This window comes from Fringilla coelebs, assembly GCF_963513975.1.
Source record: "Fringilla coelebs genome assembly, chromosome: 4".
Lineage (NCBI taxonomy): Eukaryota > Metazoa > Chordata > Aves > Passeriformes > Fringillidae > Fringilla > Fringilla coelebs.
The window spans coordinates 61,089,853-61,114,601 of record NC_140032.1 but is presented as its reverse complement, the minus strand read 5'-3'; the positions used below and the strand labels follow the sequence as shown (position 1 = coordinate 61,114,601).

The 24,749-nt window shown below is 38.9% G+C and overlaps 1 protein-coding gene across 1 annotated transcript; it reads left to right on the top strand.

Moving 5' to 3' along the window:
- Window positions 1–879: 879 nt before the first annotated feature.
- On the top strand, window positions 880–24,342 carry USP38 (ubiquitin specific peptidase 38). The gene is made up of 11 exons (XM_084204859.1): window positions 880–1,587; window positions 2,896–3,031; window positions 7,588–7,717; window positions 7,969–8,070; window positions 10,772–10,930; window positions 11,286–11,479; window positions 12,024–12,117; window positions 12,932–13,038; window positions 14,035–15,379; window positions 18,161–18,287; window positions 21,273–24,342. Exons 1-11 carry the CDS (start codon window positions 903–905, stop codon window positions 21,329–21,331), a joined length of 3,138 nt encoding a protein of 1,045 aa, XP_084060985.1. The 5' UTR covers window positions 880–902; the 3' UTR covers window positions 21,332–24,342.
- Window positions 24,343–24,749: the final 407 nt, after the last annotated feature.

The following is a 24,749-nucleotide window of genomic DNA, read 5'->3' as shown; positions in this document are numbered from 1 at the left end:
AAGTACATCAACAATATTTGACTGTTGGAAACTGGAGCTAAACTGGGTCAGATATGAAGGATTGCCAAGCTTAAATAAGGATGGGATCACCCTCATAACAAGTACGTGTGTTTACGTGTTAGCATTAACTGCTACTCTGTTAGAGCACTTCTAAAGAGCAAAGGCTTCTCTGAGGAAGTGCTGCTGGTCATCAGCACACCCGTAACTAGCATCTAAAAATGAGCAATAACTAAAGCAAGGATGAGCAGTAACTGAAGCAATAAATACACATCCCAGGAGGAGCTTACGGACTGTACACGCAGGCCGAGGGAGGGCGGCCATCGCCTCATGCGCCAGAGTGTCTCCGTGAGAGAGGACGGAGCAGGCTGGCGAGACCTTGTGTACACCGGGAAGAAATGACAAAGGAACAACCCGACTCTAAATTTTCCGGCCTCTCGGAGCCTCTCCCAGCCCCCTAGCCCCGCCCAGACGGCCCTTCCAAGCCTTTCCTGCCGCGCCAGCCCTTCTGTCCCCTCACGGCCGGATCCGCCGCCGCCCCGCCCTCGCTCGCCATTGGCCGTCGACAGCGCGGGGGGCGGGGCGTGTCGCGGAAGAGCCGGCGCCTGCGCGATGCCCCCCCCCCCGCCCCCTCCAGACCGGCTTCCCGCTCGCGGGGCTGCGCTTCCGGGTCGGGTCGGGAGCTCGGTCGCGTTCGTCGGGGTCGTCGGAGAGCGGGGCCGGAGCCGCCGCTGCCGCCGCCCGGGCGAGGGGCGGGCCGGAGCCGCGAGGGCCGCGGGGGGAGCGGCGGCATTGCGCGGCAGGGCGGCGAGAGGGCCGCGGGGAGGCGGCGGCGGCGGCGGCGGCCCCCGCCGAGGCCTGGTCTGGCCCGCCGCCGCCGCCGCTCGGCCGATGCGCCCGGAGCCATGGACAAGATCCTGGAGGGGCTGGTGAGCTCTTCGCATCCGCTACCGCTGAAGCGGGTGATCGTGCGGCGCGTGGTGGAGTCGGCAGAGACGCCGCTGAGCCAAGCGCAGTGCCGCGCCATGTTCACGCTCGGCACCCGGCTGGTGCTGCAGGGTCCCGACCCCTTCCAGCGGCAGGTGGGGCGGCAGGTGCTAGACGCCTACGGCCGCTTCCACCGCGCCGAGTTCGAGGCTTTCTTCAACCGCGGGCTTGTCCTCGGCCTCCTGCAGCGCGGCTACGGCGAGCTGAGCAACCGCGACCCCGCCATCCTCGACTACATCCAGGCGGGGCTGCGCCTCATTATGAGCTGCCCCTCGGTGCTGGAGCTTTTCGAGCTGCTGCAGGTGGAGGCGCTGCGCCTGGTGTGCGAGCGGCCGGCGCCGTCGCTCTGCGCCCGCCTCTGCCAGCTGCTGGGCGACTTCCCGCAGTGCCTGCCCCGCGGCAGAAAGCTCTCGCTCGCCTTCTGCCAGCAGCTGGTGCGCAGCATCGCCCACTTCCAGAGTCAGGGCACCCGGGAGGCCGAGTTGCGCCTCTACGTCTCACAGGTAACCCAGGTTAGCGCGCTGCTCAGGAGCGTCTGGAAGGCCGAGCCCGACACGCTGCTGCCCTCCCTCCAGGAGCTCTTCGCTGTCATCTCCGCCGCGGGTGAGCGGGAGCAGCGCGGAGTAACGGGGGCGTGGGTTATTCAAAGAGGAAAAGCCGTAGCGCAGGCAGTGGGCGCTTTGCAGGCATCACCTGGTAACCACTGCTTTCTCACCCACATACTAAAATGCAACTTCTTGACTGTTGAGAAAGCACAGCCTTTTTTATTTCCTGACCACCCCCCAAAAGCTACAGAATACTGATTTATTTATTTTTTGATTTATTTTGCTGCAGAGCAGGATTGTGTTTGGAAAAACTCCTGATGCAGTGTTTTAAATCATATACTGAAATGAGGTTTTGGGTGCTCTATTAAGGAAGATTTAAAACTATCAGTAGTAAAACGCATATAAATATCTCAGACTCTCTTGCTGAGAAGTTGGTGTCAGACTCTGGTGGTGCCCAGCAGCATGACAAGGAGCAAAGGCCAAAAACTAAAACACAGATTTCACCTTAACATGAAGAAGAACTTGTTTAGATTGAGGGTGGTGGAGCACTGGAACAGGCTGCCCACGGAGGTCGTGGAGTCTCCCTCTCTGAAGAGAGGGAGACCCCACTTGGGTGTGTTTCTGTGTTACCTGCTCCAGGTGACCCTGCCTTGGCAGAGGGGTGGGGCTACGTGGTCTCCAGAGGTCCCTTCCAACAGAGTTCTGTGATTCGATTAAAAGCTGCTCTTTTTTCTTGCTCCTTGGAACTGTTTAGCAAAATGAGATTTATAAATACATATATATGTAAAAGCAATATATAAAATTTTAGGAAGCATCCAGTGCCTGAGTAATGGAAATGGGATTGTAAATAGGTCCTTTCTGACTTCTGAAATCTTTGAAGTACTATAATAGTTCCCATTGCAAAGTACCTTTGCTGTTGAGGCACCTGGGAAACTTGACATTATATTTTGCCATAAGTGGTATGGTTAGCAGAGAGTTGTTGAGATAGGACGTGGGGCATACCAGCTGCACTAAATTCCCAGGCATAATGTGGAATTTAATAAACAACTTATGGTACTTCTTTTTAGAAAAGTACAAAGCCTACTTCTCAATTCCAGTTAGGGTGGCGGAGGAAGTAGTTGGCAGATTTTCTTGCATGGATATGAAATGAACTAATGGAGTTTGTAATTTACTGCTGTTCATTGTCCTTAATTCATTGATATGTTGTAATTTTGGTTTGGTTTGTGATAATAGAATGCAAGATATAGGATGGATTTATTGTCACTTGTAAACTATGGTGAGGTTGTAGGGTAGAACAGGAAGCTTACTTTTTTTCCTGTGGGGTTTTCTTTTTAGTTCTTTACATTGTCATATTCCATTGTTACAGATACTTCGTTCGAGCCTTCTGTTGCACTGGCAAGTCTTGTGCAGCACATACCATTGCAGATGATTACAGTACTCATCAGGAGCCTTACTACAGATCCTAACGTGAAAGATACAAGTATGACTCAAGCTCTGTGCAGGTAATGTGTTTAATTGCGAAGGGAGAGAAGAGTCTCTTTCTTAATCTTGCCTTTCTTGAAGTTGTTACTGAAGTTCCATTAAAAAAACAACCAAACAAAAGTGTGAAGAAGAGCGAAGAAGAGGGACTTTTAAAATGGTATTCCAAGTCATGCTTTTTGGCATGTTAAAATATATATATGTCATATATATATGATGTTGTGGCTGCTACTGGCATGGTTTCAGTTTGAGGTTGCTGTCTTCATTGCTATTGTGGCTTCATTCTCCAGCCCTGCTGGGGTGGATGAAGAGGGTTAAATAGAAATTGAGAGGAAACACCAGTGTTCCTCTTAGATGACATCTTAAGTGAGGTCTTTTGCCTTATGGAAGATGGTGTAAGTAGGAAACTCCATAGGGTTTACAGTCAAGCTGAGAAACAAGGTGTTGTTTTCAGAAGATGAACCTTTCTGCTTTTCCAAGAAGCAGGGTCGCATTGTCATGTGATGGTATTAACCATCATCTCCTGCTCTGAAGAAAGGAGCCAGTTCAAAATGAGTTTTACTGCTTAGTTTTGAGGTTTTTTTTCTGCTTAGATATCTTAATGATTTTTTAGAAGGATTCACAGAGAACAGCTTCTATTACCCTTTTCACTCAAACCCTCATAGGTTTTTCAGATGTTCTTTGAGTGATAGAGAAATAGAAATTATGTAAAAGCAATTGCATATTATGTTTGTCACTAATCTAACGTTGAGTAAAAGTGGTGTAGATGAGTAGCAGTGTAAACAGACTGGGATTCAGATCATAATTGTGACTAGTATCTTCAGATATGTGAATAATAGTGATTCAGAAAGATGACAGTGATAGAAGGATAAAGACCTTGTAGTTCTTTTTTTTTGATATCCGATTGAAAAAGCTGTTATTGAGCACTGAAGGGTAGGAAAATGGGTAATGCAGTTAAACAGGGGACTATTAGAAATTTGTACTGTTTAAAAATTAATTTTTAAGAAGGCTTAAACTAAGAGTTCAGTGTCTGGAATATTATTACTTTTAAGTACATCCATTTGAGTGTACTGTAATACTTAAGCATTCAGGTAGTGTAGCGCTTGAATATCTTGCTGGGCTTTCTCACACTGAAAACATCCCTTGTGTTTACAGTAAGTTGAGAAGCTGTATTTCTGTCGAAAACATAATGAAAAGAAGCAGCATTAGTAATATAATTTGGGGTAGGACATATTGTTTAGGAACTTTAAGAGAATCTCCTTGACTGAAGGGATTTCAGCAAAGCTGTGTTCCCAATCTAAAAGTCAGAGCTGGGAAATTCAGGATTTGGTCATGCTGATGATTTGCTGGTAATGTGCAGGTGATTAATTTTCAAGTAAGTGTAGTTTTAAAGTTTGTTGCATTGCTGCATCAAGACAGTGTAATCATATACCTGTAGCTTGAGAACAGCTTCATTATGTGCCTTTGCTTAGGGAAGTAATGTGGTACTGAGCTTTGGTTACAGTAGGAGCTGTTATTATCAAATAAGTGCTCTTTTTTTTGGTACCAGCCATGTAATTGGGTGAGTTTTTCTCTTGTTTTTGAAGGGGAAGGGTAATCTTACTTTGCTCATTCTTTGAGATAATACTCTGAGAGCCTCTAGTTTTGTTCCATGGAACCTTGTTGGTTCCATGGAAGCTCATGTCAACACTGCATCCAGTTTCTTTTTCTACCTCTGGCAACCCTTTGCAGCTATTACTCTCTTTTGGCTTAGTGAAGCAATTGTTAAGAGGTTAATGCAGCTGGAATGTCTGGAGCACCAAATGACTATGCTGTCATCAGGCTTGCAGCATTCCAGGAGATGCAGAACTCCAGGCACAACAAGGTCTGATGAAAGTTAGCAGAGCTTTGGTGACTGTAAATTAGAGACCTTATTGCTTACTTCCTAAGTATAACATCTGTGGCACTGCAGAGTCTTTCTGAAGTTTAGCACAGAATAGGAAAAAGTTAAATTTAACAGACTCATAAATTGAGTTTTTTCAGAGTGGGCGGTACATTTGACACAAGATCATGTTAGAATTTGGCTTGAGCTGTTTCTGATTGACTCAGCTGTCTCATGAAACCTTACCTGAAGCGTTGCCCTGATTTTTTTAAGATTTTCTAAGCCTTCTGATGTTGACATTTTTGTAGCAAACTTTCTCACTTTCTGTAAATAACTCGTTGTTTTGCATTCTTTTATGGAGGAGAAGAAATTTGATGGACTGTTGGTTTGTCCAGTGTCATTAGAGAGGTGGCACTGTCACCCTCCAATCCACTGTCACTTTTGGAAAACTATAAATGTTGGAGTCAGAAAATAATCTTCCCCCTTTTCTCTTCACCTTGAGAACAGCAGTGTGCGCTTGTGTTCTTTCGTGTCCAATAGTGACACTGAAGCATCAATGAGGAAGAGCAGAAAATTGTTGAATCTCATTGAGGATATATGGGTACTTGAAGAGTCTACTTCAGAACTCTGGGAGGAAATGAACTGGCTGTACTCAGGATCCTGACAAGTATAATGCTTCTTTGCACTTCAGCCCAAGTATCTTTGTTAAGAGAAACTGAAAATTTTGCTGAGACAAACTCCAGATATAGCCAGATGTTGGAAAAAATGTAAAATTCGTAAGTTATTGGGGGTGACAGGTAGTCTGAGGATCTTCTGTTGCTATTTTGGGGATTTTTTCCTAATCTGAGGGAATCATGCCTGAGCTGCCAGGTTCTTCAATGTGGTGAAGATATTTTGTGAAAAAAGGTACTGTTTGAGGTTGCACAAATAATTTTCTATTCAAAGATATCTAAAATACTGGCCTTACTAGGCACATACGTGGGTAAAAGACCTGCTGATTTTAGGGTGGTATGAGGAAGAAGGTCCTCTTGAGGCTTTTAAGGTTCTCTTAATCTAATCAAACCCAAAAAAGCATTCTCTTCGTATTCATGATCATCATGGCCCATACTAGTATCTGCCTAAAAATGCACTCATTGATTGCAACAGAGCAGAAGCCGAGTAAATGCAACCAAAATACCTGATCTTCACCTACCGGGTCTGAGATGTGATGCTTTTTTGGACAGTCTCAAGCAGGCCTGCAAGTTCACTTCTGTCTCTTCTGGCTTTTGTTTCTGCTCTCAAAATCATTAACTCTCAGATTAACAATTGGATGTTTTAGAATAGTGGTTCTGGTGTAGGGCTCTACGGAATACTTGTCTAAACAGTTAAAAAAACAATATATTGTAATTTGGTTTAAATTAGCTGTGCAGATGTTTCTGACTGCTGAAAAATATCAAGCCTACAAATCAAGGCGGGGAAGATTTGAAGATGATTGGTTTGTGAGTTGTGGGGTGTTTTTTTAGGTTAAGGTTATTTCTTCGCAGACAAAAACAGGTTGCGTTTTTGTCTGCAAAGGGCCTGCGTCTTTGATTCTCTGTTTTAGAGGATATAAGGGAAGGTTGCTCAGGATAAACATGTTTGAATTCAGTATCTTGAGGAAATAAGAGCTTTGTGTAAATTCAGAACACTGGTTATGATGTTGCCATGTTTTTTTCCCAAAGATTTTTTTATAGTTATATGGAAGAAACTTGGTAAGATTTGTGCTTGTTTATTAAAAAAGCAGTTCTAAAGATCCCTTATTTTAGAGAAACCTATAAACTTCATAGGTGCAGATTCTAAGATATACCCATTATAACTTGTCTCAATATCTGTCCACTCTTGTGGTAGAAAGTTTTTTCTTCCACCTAGTGCTGCCAAATTAGTGCTGCCTCATCTTGTTTGCTGAAAGGAATATTTTGGACAATTAAAGAAAATTCAAAACATTGCCAAGTAAAATCTCAGAAGAACAAAGCCTAGATTTCATGTTTTAGCTGGCACTCCCTTACAATATTGTCTGTGTCTTAGAATTGTTTCAGCTCATCTGCTTGTCTGCCTTAGGGATCAGTATAAATTGACTATTAATTTTAAATACCTCTTTTTTCTGTTCCTGATATTTCACTGTATGTTCTAGGTGCAGGAGGTCCCTTCACTTTTTTCTTAGTTCAAGCAAAATGATCCCTTTTGAGATGTATGCAGACCCCTAACTGCTCAATGTATTTAAAGTGACTAGATTTTACCATTAATTTAGTGTTTGGAGTGGCTTCTGGGAGTGTAGCTGTAAGTTGTGGAGTCGTCTTTAGTAGTCAGGTTTGGTCTGCTTTGGAGTAAAAGGTGTTGGAGGGGAGGTTACCAGGTACAGGCACTTTGTCAGCAGTAAGTTTTTGCCATATGTTAGCTCGATGTCTGTAGCATCAGAGTGCATTTTCTAGACCAACAAAGAGCGGTACAAAGTATTGACTTTTTTATGATAACGTATTTTTGGGGATGCATATTTACTTCAAATGTATTGAATAAATCATTATTAATTTGAGTTAAATTACTTGAGATATAATCAAAATTAATTTACCACTTGCCCAATATTCCTGCATTACTTATTGTGAGTTTTATTGCATAAGCATGTTGCAAGCATCTTTTTTGTTGAGATTAAAGTTAGTGGCATATTGGCTTCTTTATATTTTTTGTTCTGCTATTGCCTTGCAGAATGATTGACTGGCTGTCCTGGCCTCTGGCTCAGCATGTGGAAACATGGGTGATTGCACTGCTGAAAGGATTGGCTGCAGTCCAGAAATTTACCATCCTCATTGATGTCACTCTGCTTAAGATCGAATTGGTATGTTGGAACAAAGCACTCAAAACTGAGGGAGAGGGAAAGGAATTGCTACCAGCTATGCAATTGTGTAGCATCCTTTTTATTGTAACATACAGTATCTTCTTCCTCTGCAAATATGATGTAAATGCATTTATAGCTGTCACTTGCATGTAATGATTTTGTCTATTTCAAAGGGCGGTGTGTTTGAAGATTTTTTTGTTTACTGAAATTTTACTTTGCAGATTCACTGAAATAAATGTGGATTTTTTTAGGTCTTTAATCGACTTTGGTTTCCTCTAGTGAGGCCTGGTGCCCTTGCTGTCCTTTCCCATATGTTACTTAGTTTCCAGCATTCTCCAGAAGCTTTTCATTTGGTGAGTTACCAAATAACTGTTTTTCAGTGCTTTGAAATGTCACTCACTGTGTGATTTCTGAAATGGGTGTAAAGAGCAACAGAATTGATGTGCTGGGATTTTGTCTGTTGGAACGTTGTAGAATCAGGTTCCTGTGGCTACAGGAAGGCTTTTTAGTTTCCAGATTCAACCACTTCATATATAACTGGAAACAGGCATTGTCCTTCCTTGTATGTACCTATTTCTGGCAGGAGTCTCTGGGCATCACATTTTGATTGCATGCTTCTGGAAATCCATTTTATGTGTGTGAAATTGGCTGATAAAGTTGGGCAGCAGGTATGTTTTTGAGGACAGCTGTTTGGGGAAAAGAGGTAACAGAGATAATCTGCTCTATGTAACCTGATCACCCTGAATAGGCTCATGAGCCCAAGAAGTACTTAACTTCCAGAAAGCTGTGCTGTCTGTGTCAATGTTCATGGGCAAATTAAAGGTCACCATTTTTAATGACCCCTTTTCAAAATGCATTCCATTAGTTAAGGCCACAGATAGGAGGGCATGACGCTGTGTTAATACAGCAATGTGTTCCTACACTTGGTGTTAAGCTTAAACTTTAGGAGAAATATCTGAGATTTAATAGGAACAGCCTGGCCCATTTGTTTCTGAGCTGTTCCCTAGGCTCTGAAGGGGTATCAAGTCCTTTGTTTACTGTCAGAGTAATTAGCTCATGCTCGTTACATTGGTTTTTACTGAGATATCTCTGAAGTTTCTCCACTGCCCTGATCTTGTGTTAGGATAGAAATTTGAGTTACAATTAAAAGCTTTGAATATGTTCAAAGCATAAATATTTCATATATTTTTGTCTTGCCTTTTTTTTTTCCTGAGAGAGACAAAACATTAGAAAAAATGTAAATTATGAGATAGCTTATTCTAGAAAGAGGAATTTGATTTACCAAAGAAAATTTTTGTTGGAGGCTGCATGCTGTATTGCATAAATACCTCCCTGCAAGTTTTCCTGACCATTTTAAACAATTTTCTTCGCTATCATTTATTTGTGCTACTACCATTTAATGTTCTATAATGTCTTCCTTCACTTTAAGTGCTTGTTAACTTTTTTAATGACACATGGTCTGATTATGAAACTGTCAAATGCACACTTGATAAATAGAAATTAATTTACTTGGTAATGCATCTGAAATTACATTCCCTCTCCTTATACTTGAGCATCATTAGCATGAATTAGTTTGATATTTTTGTAGCAGAAGCAGTCTTGTACTTATGATGTAGAACTTAGGATCATCAAAAGTCTACTGATATATACAAGTTTAATGCAACCTCGAGCCAGAAGAGATAATTCTGTGTATTCAAATTGTAATTTCCAGTATTATCTAGCCTTCAGAATTTGACTCTCTTTGACAGAACTGAGAACCTATCCTTTTTCTGTTCTTCCCATGTGCTTTGTCTGTTCAGAATTACCGTATCTCAGATGTACTTGATACAAAGCTCCTCTTTAGAGCTCAGTAGTTGATTTCTCATTGCTGTGTACCCTCATTTTAAAGTGGAAGATAGAATTTTTTCATGGTAATACCTTTCAGTATTGACTTGTGGTACAGTGAACACTTCATCTTTGGGTTTTTATTTTTAAACAGTGGATATCTTCCTTACCTAAAGAGAGGGGTTTTTTATCAGAGATGTAAAAATATTTTTTAATACGCCAAGAATAACCAATATTTGAAAAAGTGAGAAATCTGTATTTTGCACCTAGCCCTTTTTACTTTGGTGTTTTGAACTATATCAGTTCTTGTAATTGGTGTACCTTCCTCAGATTCCTATATTCTTATGATTCCTGTTCTGTATTTTATGCCTTTAGCTTGCAAGTTCTTTGGTAGTAATTAATGATGAGAAATTCAACTTCTTTCGCAGTTATTCACTCTTAATCGCTTGGAAACTGGCAAAGGTGTCTGCTTTGAAGTAAACTTCTACTTGAGGTTTTAAGGCTAATGTCTCACACATTTAAAAGTAGAGAGCTGTGCTGAAGAAGAGGAAGGAGATGAAGTAAACATTTCTGATTCTAATCTGACCAGTTTAAAGTATTCCTGAATCTGAACTAAGTCTCAAATAGATTACTATAGCTGTGGTAAACTTTCAGCTTGTAGTAAATGACACGGTTGTGGTTTATGGAGCTGTGCTGCCTCACTAGGTGGAGCTATGGGCCAGCTTCCTTCTTGTAGGAATAGCAGGAATGTATTCATTGGCTCGTGAGTCCAAGTATTAGATTCTGTTAAACAAAAATTTAGAGGTTTGTTTTACAAACTGTATCTGTGAAATCAGAGCAAGATATTAAACTGTTAGTGGTGGCACAAAAGCAAAATGTTTGCAGTTAAAATCCTTAATAAGATGAGTACTTTTGGACACTTAACTGTTTAAAACCTTAGCATGCACCTTTTAAGTTCATAAAACTTGCTATGTTCCTTTTAAAACTTGCTATATGAGCTAAAGAGAGCATTGAATAATTAATTGTGCTGCTTGAAATTTGTCATGTATGAAGAATAGTGTACATTTTTCAAGTCATTGTTTCTCAACCACTTCTTATTTAATAACAAAAGATCCCCTGTCATTTGGCATGTATAAACCAATGAAGTTCAATGAATTATTTTGTAGAAGAAAATACAATGAGAAAATGTAGTTAACACCTTTTTGCTTGTTTCTTTGTTTTCCCATTCAGATTGTCCCACATGTGGTCAGTTTGGTTCACTCCTTCAAAAGAGATGGCTTGCCTTCCAGTACAGCCTTTTTGATGCAGTTGACTGAGTTGATACACTGTATGATGTATCATTATTCAGGTTTTCCAGAGCTCTATGAACCTATTCTGGAAGCTATTAAGGTACATTAGGAATGTTAAGAGCATGGAATGTTTTTTTGTTTTCCCTGATGTGAAGCTGTAGTTCCACAGATCCAAATTTTTTAGCGCTTCCACATGGAGAAAAGAGCTAACCACATAATCTCATGTCAGTCCTGTGTTTGAAATATAAAATAAGTATAAAGCTTTGAAGAAGGTTGGAGGGAGGGAAGGGAACAAGGGCGGGGGGGTCTGTTGTATCTCCTAGGCTATCAGGGACAGCAGCAAGACTTGAAGGAGAACTGGGGAGCAGGGGAAGATACAGTACTGCTGAATGGGAAGACCTGTTGCAGAAACAAATAAAGAAACCTATTATGCATGTTAAATGTTTCTTTTGTAGGATATGCCCAAACCCACTGAAGAGAAGATAAAGTTGATCCTCAGTCAGAGTGCCTGGACTTCTCAATCCAGTTCTTTGCCATCTTGTTTATCTAGACTTTCTGGAAAGTCTGAAACTGGGAAGACAGGCCTAATAAATCTAGGAAATACTTGCTACATGAACAGTGTTATTCAAGCACTTTTTATGGCTACAGAGTAAGTGCTTCTTAACAGCTTTTTTCATTGCAAATAATTCATGTAGTTACTGCATTCTTGAATTTCACAGAATAGTAACATGTCCTGGGGTCTCTTACCTTGCTAGAGCTGAGGGGGTTGTTTTGCATTCAGTTACTGGTTGCTTTGTTCAAGTTCAGCTCTGGAAACTGCAATTTTAGCCACTAAAAATCGTGATCCTTCTGCCCAGTGTCAAAAGACAAGTCCTTCTTCCCTCACTGTCCTTGCTCACTGCTGTATTGCAAAAATTTTTGGTGATGCTTTTGTTATAATCAGGAAGGGTATTAAAAAAAGTCTGTCTGTATCCCATTCCTACACATTTAAATGTTTAAGGACATAGGTATTTTGCAGCATTAATTCTTACCATACTGTAATTTTATATCTGCACTAGAACAGAGTTCCAGTATTAAAGGGAAGTGTTATGTGTTTTGCTTTCTTTCAATTTGAAGTAATTATCTGAGGTGGAATGATAACAGAATTGTTAGAAGCCTTGCTAGGAAACTGATGTCTCTCTCTTTCATTTCAGTTTCAGAAGACAAGTTTTATCTCTGAATCTAAATGGCTGTAATTCCCTAATGAGAAAATTGCAGCATCTTTTTGCATTTTTGGCCCATACCCAGGTATGTCAGTTTTTTACCTGCTTTTCTTTAAGCTTAGATCTATGTACCAAAATTGAGAAACAAACATGAGGCCATGGGAGTCTTCTTGAGTATTTAAAGTATAAATATTATAGTTTTGTATGGGAATCAATCTGCCTTCAAATGCTCAGATGGTGTGGATGTACTTATGAAATACACATTTCTCTAGGTGGAATATGTTGGTGTTTTGTTGTTTCAATTAATAGGTAGTAATAGGTTTTCTTTGAGAAGCAAGAATTAAAAAATCCAAATAAGACCTAAGTTGATATACAAGCTGATTTTATGTATCTTTCTAGGGTAAACTGACCGTCTTCATTGATTTTTACACTAAATTTTATTGTAGTTCAAATTCTAATGTGAACATTATTAGCTATTCAAAACATTTTGCTAATGCTGGAAAGGCACAAGGCACTTCTGTTCTCTTTGAACAATAGCAATAAGCTTCTGAAGAGAGTGAGGCTGGATCAGCTTCAAAATAAATGGTCCTTATGAAGCACTGAAGAAAGCAAGCAGGTTTTTTAGCTCACAAGCAAGAAATGCTATAATACCTGGCTTGTACTCCCTAAACATTAGTATTTGCCAGCAGTATAAACTATTTTTATCTTTGTACTAGAGGTGATTACTACAAAATTAATGGCTCTCCCTTCGTGTGGTTGTTTAAATATTTGTGTACCTTGTGTTTTGTTCAGCTACTCTGTGATAATGTAGTCCGTGGTTCAGCTGTTAATATTAAAATAATCTAATCAGCTTTTTAAGTTGTTCCTATGTAACCTTGCCTGTTCTCTCACTTGAACAGAGGGAGGCATATGCTCCTAGAATTTTCTTTGAAGCTTCCAGACCACCATGGTTCACTCCTCGATCCCAGCAGGATTGTTCGGAATATCTCAGATTCCTGCTAGACAGGTATGGTTATGGTGCCATCAATGGGAATGAATCTATAGCCTTACCACATAATGTTGAGCTCTTAGGAGCAGTTGTTTAACAGTTCCAATGCATGAGTGGGATCAGGAATTTTCAGCCTCATTCCTGTCTTTCCCTAGTTTTCTGTATAGTTTACAAACTACTTTTCTTCATGGGTTTAGTCTGTAGTGAAGTCTGGATGCCATCTTGAATCCACATAATTGAGAACAGGTTACGGTGGTAACAATGTGCCACTTTTATAAATCTAAACATGGGTGTTATGTTTAAGTCGTGGTCCTGTTGTTAAATTAATAGTAGTTGGTGAAAGCAGTTTAGTTGTGCTTCTGGAATTTCATGTTGGTGGAGACAGCTGTACTTCATACAAGGCTTGCAAGTCACAAAGAGATGTACGTGTATTTATAAAGAGTTAATTAAGCAAGCAAATTAGCTGTGGCAGAGATAAATCAGTAATACCTACGTTTATTAATAATGCTCTTTATTTTTGGCTTGCTAAATGGGGCTTAAGCAATAGTACTTTCACACATTCCATTTCTGGAGAAATTTATCTCAATAGTGAAATAGTGTTCTCTCCTTTTTTTCCCTCCATGTTTTGGGTTCCTCTTTTGATTTGGATTTTCTTGCTGCAGAACTTTCTTGGCTGCAAAATTCTGATATTTTCTTTGGAAATAGTCTGGCCATAGACAAATAGTTACTTTTTCTCTTACAAAGTCTTACAAAGCCCAGTCAACTTGAGAGCTGATTTATTAACACAATGTAATGGTAAATAATAAAAACATTGTTAGGTTTCTTTAATGTTTGCCAGTTCTTTCAATATATCCACTGTGTTTTGTTATATATAATGAGACCCTCAATAAATGCATTTGTGTCGCTCATACTCTGGTTTGGAACTCTGTTTTTTAGCTGGGAAAAAATCTGAAATAGTGTGGCAATACTTGGAAAATAGCACAGTTACTTGGATTTTTTTTTCTTTCTCTTCAGGTTGCATGAAGAAGAGAGAACTTTGAAAGCATTGTCTTCAGCCAAGAGTTCTGAAAGTATTATGACTGACAAATCCCAGGCACAAGAAACTGCCTGTAAAACACAAGTATTTACTGAAGCACCTTGTATGGAAAATGAAGAAAGAACTCTGATAGAGAAGATGTTTGGAGGAAAATTGAAGACTAACATATGCTGTTTGAACTGCAAAAGTATGTCTCAAAAGGAAGAAGCTTTCACAGATCTCTCTTTGGCTTTCTGTCCCCCAACTTCATTAGAGAATGCTGACCCAAAATGCATAGAACATTCTGAAGTGAAAGATGACTACATGGTGCAAAGTAATACTTCAGCAACCAGTCCTGATGCAGAAACACCTCTCAGCAATTTGGAAGTAAATCGTGGATGTGACACAATAATGAAGGAAGGAACCATAGATTTTTCTAGTGAGCCAAGTTCTGAGAATACCACTATTTCTGAACTCAAAGTTGAAAATAATGGGGATATGTCTCAGAGTCTAGTAGGTAAAAATACCCTGTCAGTTACAGACTTACTCAATTATTTTCTGGCACCTGAGATCCTTAGTGGAGACAACAAATATTATTGTGAAAAGTGTGCCTCTCTACAGAATGCTGAAAAAACTATGCAAATAATTGAGGAACCTGAATACCTCATTCTCACTCTTTTGAGATTTTCATATGATCCAAAATGCCACATAAGGCGCAAAATCTTGGACAATGTTTCTCTACCACTTGTACTGGAACTGCCAGTGAAAAGAGCAACATCCCCTTTAGCTGTTGTTTCGGGAGGCTGGTCTGTTGGTGTGGAGATTTCTGATACTGGAGAAAACCTTGCTAAAAAACTGAAGCCCTCTGGTGCTGATGAAGTGACCTGCCCACAATTGGTGCCCTATTTGTTGAGCTCTGTGGTGGTGCATTCTGGTGTATCTTCTGAAAGTGGACATTATTATTCATATGCTAGAAATGTTACTGGGTCGGGGCCTTCAGGGCTCTGCCACCAGTCTACAGCTCTTTCTTTAGTTTCTCCTCAGGATAAGTTGTTTGCAGAGGAGAGTCCTTGTACTGTTGTAGAGAATGAGCTGGACACTGAGATGCCAAGAGAATGGTTTCTGTTCAATGACAGCAGAGTGACATTTACCTCATTTCAGTCAGTCCAGAAAATCACCAGTAGATTTCCAAAGGACACTGCTTATGTTCTGTTTTACAAAAAGCAGAACAGCACCTGTGGCTTCAACACCAGTCCAGCAAATGGCCTCTGGGTAAATGGAGACCCTCCTCTACAAAAAGACCTCATGGATGCAATTACAAAAGATAACAAACTGTATTTGCAGGTAAGATGGAAATTGTGTGTAAAGGGTGTCCCCTTAAGCCTTACAAGAGGCAGTCTACAGGAAAGAACACAGTAGCTTTTAAGTATTTTGCCATGTTAATTTTGTAAGTCACCAGTCTGGCTTCATCTTGGTGTTGCTAGACAGGTTTTGTCGTCAAGTTGTCACTGTTAGATGGGAAATGTCAAGGAAAATGGCATAAACTCATTTCAGTTTAAACTTCGAGTGGAGTTGCTTGTATAGGTTATTTAACCACTTGTCATTCCATATGGGAGAGGCTTCAAACGGTTCAAACTTTCATTGCCTTTACGAAATTACAAGAGTGGCTTAAGTTTACTTAAAAACTTCTAAGTGGTGTTCTTACTGCTGCATTTTCACTTGTACTGAAAGCTTGACTTATAAAACTGTGCTTACTCAGATGCTGGAACAACTGAAATGATGACCAAATGTGGGTGACTGGATTCCATTTTCCCTTTGCTGCCTATGCCATATCCTCTGTGGGACCAGCACTTCCAGCAGCACACTCCCTGTATTCTGAGAACTTCACCTAGCTATGGCAGCCTTTGTTTGCTGTTAAAAGAAAACAGTGTTCTCCACACTTCAATATATCTTTCTTAGAGCATTTCTGCTTTTTTTTTTTTTTGATGTTCTAGGAGTAAAAGTATGTTTTACTGTGTGCTCTTTGATGGGTTAAGCTGTTCCTGTAAGGGCTCTAGGCTAACTCAAATTAGAAGAACTACGTAAATTTAACTTTTTTGTAGTGTTTTATTAATCTCAGAGTTTCTGAGCTCCTGACCTTTTCTCATGTTAATTGAGGCTCGTTGCAAGTGCCTGGTTATGGTTTTTCTGAAATTATTGCTAATACCGTGATTCACTGAATTAGATTATTCTAACTTTAAGATGCCGTATTTCACTGTTGGTTCAGAGTTCTAACTTATTTTTTCCAGCTAAGTTAAGAATATATTTTCTGTCCTGAGAAAGCCTTTATTTTTCAGAAGAGATGTTCAAAAAAATGCTCTATCTTACTGCTTTTGTTTTGCTGTTGCATATCTGTTTACCACATGGTAAATGAAGATGTTTTCAGTATAAATAACGAAACCTGCAATATGGTTTAGCTAGTGGATAGCTCCCACTCTATGTAAAACAAATTTTAAAACCCTTACTGCAAATAAATGAAAAGGGGGGATGCTCCGCATTATTCTGAGTCCAGAGAGCTGTATTGACTATCAAGTTTTACTTACCTAATGTAGTATTTGTGGGGATAAATATAACAACCTGAAAATATTAAATGTTTTTAGAAATAAGGCTATTGCTTGTAAAAATGCCAGTGCTATAAGGTAAACCGTTTGGTAGTGTAGTTTTTTTAACTATGCAGGCTATTTAGGCAAGATCTGCTATTTTAATCAAAATCTGCAGTTGATTTCTGGTACTACAAGTTTTTAATATTTCCTTGTTATTCCTAGTAAATGTACATAGTTTTTGGTGTGTCGTAGAGTTAGCCAGATACTTAGGACTCCACATATTGCTGGAGATAGCATAATACTGTCTTCAGGAGTATGGCCAGCACATCTGTGTAGACAGTGTCCTCCAAATATCTTAAATTTGAAAATGAGTATACATTTCAGTCCTTAGTAGTGTACAATAGTTTCAAACTTAGGCTGTGTTTTTGACAAGGGCAAAATAATTTAAATTCATATGGTCTAGTTTTAGCACCTGTGAAAGTATTTGGACAAGACCTCAGTTTAGTGGTTTCATGGTAGTATAATGCAGTCAGGGAGAATTGAAGGTGACCCCTGTAGTTACTGTAACCCTGTTCTAAAGTTTGCTCTCATTGCCTTTAGGGAGGTGTGTGGTGATGAAGTGTCATGTGAAGGCAGCTATCAGTATGAGCCTTAGCACTGGAACTTTGTTTGTTGCCAGGTCCACTGTCTTTTCCTTTTAGCCTTCCAGAGCCACCATCTGCCTTCTTTCCCTCAATTTTTGAAGCTCTTGGCCAAGTTGAGAAAGGTATATGAAAGATAAAAAATTGCTGCAGGGTTTATTGAACTAGTTGGCCAGAGACGAAATAGTGCATGATATGTCTAATGAAGGAAAGATGTGCTCATCCCCTTCTTAGATGTCTTAAGAAGCCTCAGGAGCGTTCAGCTGAAATAACTGCGGTCAGGCAGCAGAGCTTTCATGTTCCTTCCACTTGTGCAGGTACATTTTCTAGTGATTGACTGATTTTTATGAAGTTCTTGAGAGTTGCAGAGACTTGCTATGTTATAACAGTTAGCATAGCAATAATAATTGAAAGTTGAAAAGCTGCAATGAACTAGATAGCTTGTCCATCCTTTGGCCTTATATCTGAGTATGTTGTTATTCTATGCAGTTGATGGAAGAAGTGAAGAAGTGTCTTAAAGTAACGAACATTGATTTAAAGGTTTTACCTTTTGACTTTGCAACCAAGAAGAAGAGCATAAGAAAATTGCTAGGATGAAAATTTATATGAAACATATATCAAAACCTGTTTTGTTAACTTCTCATCAGCAGTTTCATTTTTTAGTGACATCCCATGTTGCTATAATACAATTTTAGCATGAACTCAGATGGATTTCATTTTGTTTCAATTATGCTTACTGTCAGTCAGCAAAATTGTACATCTTAGGTTGGCTGTGGATGTTCAACTTGAAAGTTCAGCTTAGCTGTTCACTAGAAATTAGTGATGCTGCTTTAAAAGCCATTTCAAGAGCATGAGATTGTGGGTGTGGTTTTTTTTTAATTGTCTTTATTCTTTCATTTCAGGAGCAAGAGCTTAGTGCTCGAACACAAGCACTTCAAGCTGCCTCGACCTCTTGCTCTTTCCGACCCAATGGATTTGATGACAATGATCCCCCAGGAAGTTGTGGGCCCACAGGTGGAGGAGGAGGGGGTGGGTTCAGTACCGTTGGTAGATTAGTCTTTTGACTGTGAAGACAACCTGGAATACACTGGTTCCAAAGCAGCCTAGTACTGCTGAGGACAAATAAAATACCAAACTCTATCGGAGTTGTATCAGGCTTTCAGACTTGATCCTTGTCCAAAAGCAAATATTAGTGGTTTTTTGGTTATGTTTTATTTGAAATAAATAAGCGCATAATGGAAAAAACCTACCTCTTAAAAGTTCAGTTGCTTTCATAGTAAGATATGCTTGCCCAAAAACCAGAAAATTAAGATTTTTTTTTTTTTAAGTAAATGCTAATGACGTTGCATTAAACTGAACAAAATGTACTTATGTCAGTTTCTCTTGTCCTCATCCACTGAATGAAGAAAGTTCATTTTTTACTCTGATAGTATTGCTTTATGTGGAAAGCCATTTTCAGATGGGCTAAACTGCATCTGTAGTCTCTCACCCACTGCTTATTTTCAAATACAATACCTGTGTGGATATTCAGAGACGATGCAATTTGTAATGAAGGCAATAACTTAAATTTGACATAATACAGTACTTTCCAGGTTAAAAATTATTCAATCCATTTCCAATGTAAATGAAAAGAAAAAAATTAAAAATATTTGCTAACTTGTTATCCAAAAAAGTGCATGTTGTGTGAGAGCAATGTTTCTAAATAGAAATTAACTCAGTAGCATTTCTAATTGTTTTGAGGATTTTAAAATTATTTCAGGGACTATATCTGCTGAGTATTGGAAAGGAAGATATTCTGTATGTGCCTTGCAGTACTATAACGTAAACTCTCTGAGGCTGCAGAAGATGAGAAAATGTCTTGGTAGTCAATTTTTTTTTGGTCAGAATTAGAAATCAAGACCTTTATAGAAAGCTTTTAGGTTTCTAGAAGTTAAAATCTGTTAGTTTGAAATACCGTGTTGCCCTTTATTTTTTGATTTTAAAATATACATACCTAGTGATCTATAACTTTCATGGCCTGTACTGCTGAGAAAAAACTGGTCATAAAGATGGAGCTATGTTCATGAAATCACATAAAATCTTCCTCTATTGGTATTTGAGGATCTTTGCTTATAAGAGTCTTTTGAAGCTTTTTGCCTTTGGGTTTTACTGGTAGTGAGAATTTTCTGGTGAGTTCAGGATGTTTGTTTTTTTTTGTCTGCAGAAGCCCACAATTATTCTGCCTAAGGAGTGCTGTTTGATTGCTCATTAGGCTAGCAGAGAAGCAGGAGCTGAGGATACACTCCTTTGAGTCTTGACAGAAATAGCAACTTTGATTTTGATGTGCAGTGAGGATAACAGAAGGACTTAGACTGTTGAACCCAAGTGATTAGTTCTTGAGTAATCTTAGAGGGAAGTGTAAATTTATTTAGAGTATTTTTACAAAATTCTGCACTGGTTTTGCTGTGTTTTTATATTCTATTAGGTGAAAAAGTGTGTCCTTAAAAAGCATGCGGACCTGGCGGGTTTTAGCATAACTGTATAAAAATTAACAAATTTCTTAAAAATGCTTTAAAAAAAGCATAAGATATGTTGAGAGAATTAAGTCTTGTTCATATGATTTTAAATATATGGAGTTTAGTCTGAAAGGTAATTTACCTTGCAAGTTATTTTTATATTATCTCTAAAACTATGCGATTTACTATAGGTTCAGATGTTATACTCGAGAAAGCTAGAGCAGCTGATTTTGATTTTTTTTTCTTTTTTTAATACTTTCCAAGCTTTCTTATGACAGTTTGTGATACCTTGGCTTTGGCCTACGCTTTTCATTGCTGTCTCAGTGGTAGGTCTCGGAACCAGGGGTTCAGCCACAGAAACATGGAATGTTTTGAGACCAGCATGAGGAACATTCTCATTTCATTGCACTTGGATGAGGTTTTTTTTGAAAGTTCACTTTGCTTTGAAATTCTGTAACTTTGTCTGAGAGGGTTTATTTCCTTTTAGTCTTCTCTGCCAGTTTGCTTTGGTTTGAAAATGGTTTATAAGACAGGTTAATTTGGCTTTTCTCTCCCAGATTGAGGACACCCTGAAAAGCTCATTGCATTACCTTGGGAATATTTTGTCTCTGTATCAATTTACTGTTCATTTTAAACTACCAGTAAGTAGAAGGAGGGGCAAGTGGTTTTACTGCATATGAAATTCATAATTTTGCAAAGGTCAGTTTTGTTTTTATGTTCTCACAGTAAAAATACAAATTATGCAGCCTACCTAAAAATAGTATGCAGTATGTCTTTTGTATACCTATTGAACTATATTTATTTCATGAGTTCTTAGAAGGCTTTCTACACCCTTTTTGCCTATTCTAAATTAGGGGTTAAATATGAAAAATTTACATGAGAATAATGCCAATCAGGTTGGATCTGCTTAGGTACAAAGTGATGGATGTCTGAAACTGAAAATAACTTCTTTCTATCATCTTGTTGACTTCTGTCAATGCATTTGTTAGGGGTTTTAAAAGTAGATTTTAAAATTCAGGATACCTTTTTGTAAGTCTGCCTGCTGACTTGACAGCTGTCCTAGGCTGGTGAGTCATAGATAACCAGCTTGGAAGGTTTCAGTAAACCTAGTGGAAGTGAAGAGTTATTTCATGCTTTGAAATGTGCACATTTATTATTGTTTACAGTAATGGTGTTGCATGCCGCTATCTTCTGACATGAGAGAAAAATGTACATATGGTACTTTAATTTCTGTTGCTTGTGAATGAATGCTGGATTGTTTATTTATTTACTTTTTTGGCTCCATTCTTAATAAGTTTATTAAGTTGAATCAATAGAAAGATACAAAATGCTTAAGACTGTTTCAGAAGCTTTAGGGTTTTTGTTGTTTACTTTCATGAAAGAGACACAGTTGTACCACTCAAGGGCGGTATGTCTTAAAATCGTATTTGCTTCTACCAAGACAGACTGTGATTTGGTCTTTGTTTTAATGGTCACTGGAGTTGTATTAACTTTCTTTTGTGCTGTTAATTTTTTACAGTTTTTTCATATGGAGCATCACAGTGGATTACTGTGAACAGTGTCCCCTGTAACAAGTGATTACAATGTCTATGAGCCCATTTATCCAGGATGAGGAGAGAGGAGGCTTCTTTGAATAACTGAACAAATCAAACAATTTTTATTTCTTTTTTAATCTGTAGCAATAAGTTTGTTCATTGAGTCAGAACACTTTTTTTGTACAAGCGACAGGCAAAGGGCAAAAGCTCTGGGAGATGAGAGTGTTGAAACAAAATCAAGTGGGTATAAACTTTCTGTAAATAAAATTTAGATTAGAAACAAAGTTTCTAATTCTGGAATAACCCTCTGGGCAGAGCCTTGCTTTGAAGAAAGAGTGAACTATGTCTATGAAAGAAATGAAATGCAAAGTGTTGTCTGAATAGTAGGCAACTAGACCTGATAAACCAGAGGTCCCTTCCAGTCCCTTCCTACAGTTTTGCTCTTTTGTTGGGTTTCCTGTCTTGCCTCATTACCAGTTTTGTTTTTAAGGCTTAAATATTTGAAGGTAAATAAATAGAATATTGAACTGTGACATAACAACAAAAGGTAACTGCTCAATTTTGGGTGGTCTCTGATATAGGGGAATGAAGCATAAAGATTACCAAATCATGGCAAGTGGAAGCTTGGAGGAGTTGTGATCTAAAGAAATGTGCTCAGTTTCTAACACAAGGGTGATTTCCCTGGTAACAACCTGCAATGTAATGTAATGAGTTGTAGCACTTGGTATCTTCAGTAGGCTGTAATTAAATGGAAATTATTGGACATTTTCAAAGGGTGAGCAAATTGTCTATTCCGATCTCATTTACATCATGGATCATCTCAAATGCTTAAATGTTCCATGCAGCCAGTCATCATAGGTCTACCTAAATCTGGATTCAGAGCTATGAGTAATATGTTGTTAAATCACAGTGGTGTGGGTTCAAATGTGATAGAGAACCAAGAATTGTGTGGTGCTGGCTGGGTTGTGTATGACACAAGCTCTGCCTGTGGGATGTAGTGTAGCACTGCCTCGCCACACAAGCTTTTGTGTTACAATGCACACACACAATTCACTGGGAATCTGCTTTTGCTTGAATTAAAGCATCCCAATCAAAGGCACAACAACCAAAACAACCCAGACTGAAGCACGGATTAATGTTTTTTGATACAACATGTGCCTTCCTTATTTAAAATGGAATATCTTCTTAATCTGCAAGATTCTAGATAGGTATGTGGATTCAGGATACACATTTCTTGTTCCTTTTTTATTTTTTTTTTCCAGTGCAGATAGTATTTTTAGGAATCAGGTGTAAAAGTGCTTAAATAGACCTGTCAAAAGAGACAACACGGGTAAGAGGGACAGTGGGTGGTGAAGGAGGAAAGAGGGACAGTGGGTGGTGAAGGACAAGAGCTGGTAATGAACTGAAATGGGACAAATACAGAAAGGACATCATGGCTCTATTCTGATTTAAAAGTTGAGCATGTTTTAATTTCACTGCTGTAACTTTATTCCACCAAAGGCTACTTTGTCAACAATGCCTTGTGTTATCTGAGCCTGATCCTTTGGAAGTTTCCACTGTATCATTATAGCCATTTATATTTTGAAGGAGAAATATCTCAGTAGGCATATGGAAAATATGCTGCTGGGGAGCATATTTCAGGTTGACATTAAAAAAATTAATTCAGCAACAGGATATGTGATTGTGCAAGCAGCTGTAGTATCATACAGCATCCTTGAGGCCAGTGGTCTCCAAACTTTGATTGCACATCCATATCACTAAAAACTCTTACGTGTGCACCCACTATGTATATTTATTAATTTATAAATAATATATTTACTACTATACTAATTTATTATGTACCTACACAGGAGTAGAAATTGAAAAAGTATGAGAGAAAAGTGAAATAAAGATTATTTTTAAATTATTTAAGATTTCATTTGTTAATTTTGCAAAATATACTTTCTTCTTGCACCCAAATAGATTGTCTTGGGGTACATGCACCTCACTTTGGAGACCACTTTAGGGTATAGTCTTGGAAAGAGTTTTAACTTGATGGGAACATGTATCAAAACTGAACAGTTTATAATGACAGTTTTACTCTGTGACTATAGACCGTTGTCCTTAACTTTGTGCTGCATGACTCTGTTTTGGATCTCTGTTTATTCAGAGTTCTTACAAAATTTGGTCCAAGGCCTGTGAAGTATTTCGCTGGTTGTTTTCCTACAGGTTGCATTAAATGACAAAACAGGAGGTGTTAGCCTTAAGTGGTTTGCAGAAATACAAAGCCTTTCCAGGTTGGAGGTGGGGGCATATCCCCTGTCAAACACAGAAATGTGTTAGTATTTGGCTTTAAAGATTAGTTCCATTTTTCAACTGACTTGCCCTTTTCAAATGTTCACTAAAGAATTGCAATATTTAGTGCTCAGCCTCTCAGAAAAAAGTAATTAATTTTCTTGCTGTATCTTTCCTGGCGTTTATTTTACTGAACTACAATTGAAACCATATTTGCAGTATGCCTGTGCTTAAATCTTATAATCTGGCATAAATTTTTAATAGCATTTCATACCAGTTTTTAAAAATTGATAGGGCAAAATGACTGTACATGTGTTGGGCTCCATAAGGAAATCAAAATATACATCTTTTAAATGCCTCAAAAGGTGTCTCAAAGTATGTAAGTTTTCATGTGTTTGACTGGAGAGGCAAGATAGATGTTCTATTCATGTGTTTGACTGGAGAGGCAAGATAGATGTTCTAGTAAAATATAACAGTGGTGATTTGGGGTTTTTTAATTGTCTATTTCACCTGTAAATCTCAGCTTGAAGAATCTCACACAAAAACATGGAAGATAGTCATCTGAGAACTCTTGATGGTCCAGCTGTATCTGGAGAACAAAGTAGCTGGATTTCCTGTGTATTTACAATGCAGTGATATGACAGTGTTTCATCTGAGTTGTCTTCTCAATTGGTGATACTTCAGTCTTCAAAGAAGAGGAAATTACTTCAATTTGTTGAAATAATAAAGGACATCATAGACGGTTAAAATGCAGCATTTCTCAATGAACATGGAAGTTATGGCACAGAAACATTCAGGCCTCCTGTAAATAAAGACATGACTCTCAAAAGCTGTTTTTAACTCTATATTTTTCCTCAAGTTTCCCCAGACTAAAAGTTGAAAGAAGGCTTTTGGGTTTGGTTGTTTTTCTTGACTACAGGAATACCTAAGAAACTCAAACAATTAACAGGCCAGTTAATCATCTGTGAAGTACTACTGGGTGGTGAACTGTGTGAAAGGGAAGGGAAAGGTTTGGGTTGCCCTTAGACTATGTAGTTTGAAGCTGAGTCTCCTTGAGTTGGCTGCCCACAGCTCCCTCTGGCATTAGAAACAGCTGCCTTTATGTGGTCTCCAGATTAGGCTTGGTACTGCCTGTGAGGAGAAAATCGTGGGAACCTCCCCTTCATCCAAATCCTGTTCAGGCTAAT

Bases quoted from the DNA above. Each gene is read 5' to 3' on its own strand.
- USP38 (XM_084204859.1), top strand. From the start codon at position 903: ATGGACAAGATCCTGGAGGGGCTGGTGAGCTCTTCGCATCCGCTACCG. The intron at 8,071-10,771 runs GTGAGTTACCAA...TTTCCCATTCAG, and splicing joins CTCCAGAAGCTTTTCATTTG to ATTGTCCCACATGTGGTCAG. The intron at 18,288-21,272 runs GTGGGTTCAGTA...AATTTTTTACAG, and splicing joins CACAGGTGGAGGAGGAGGGG to TTTTTTCATATGGAGCATCA.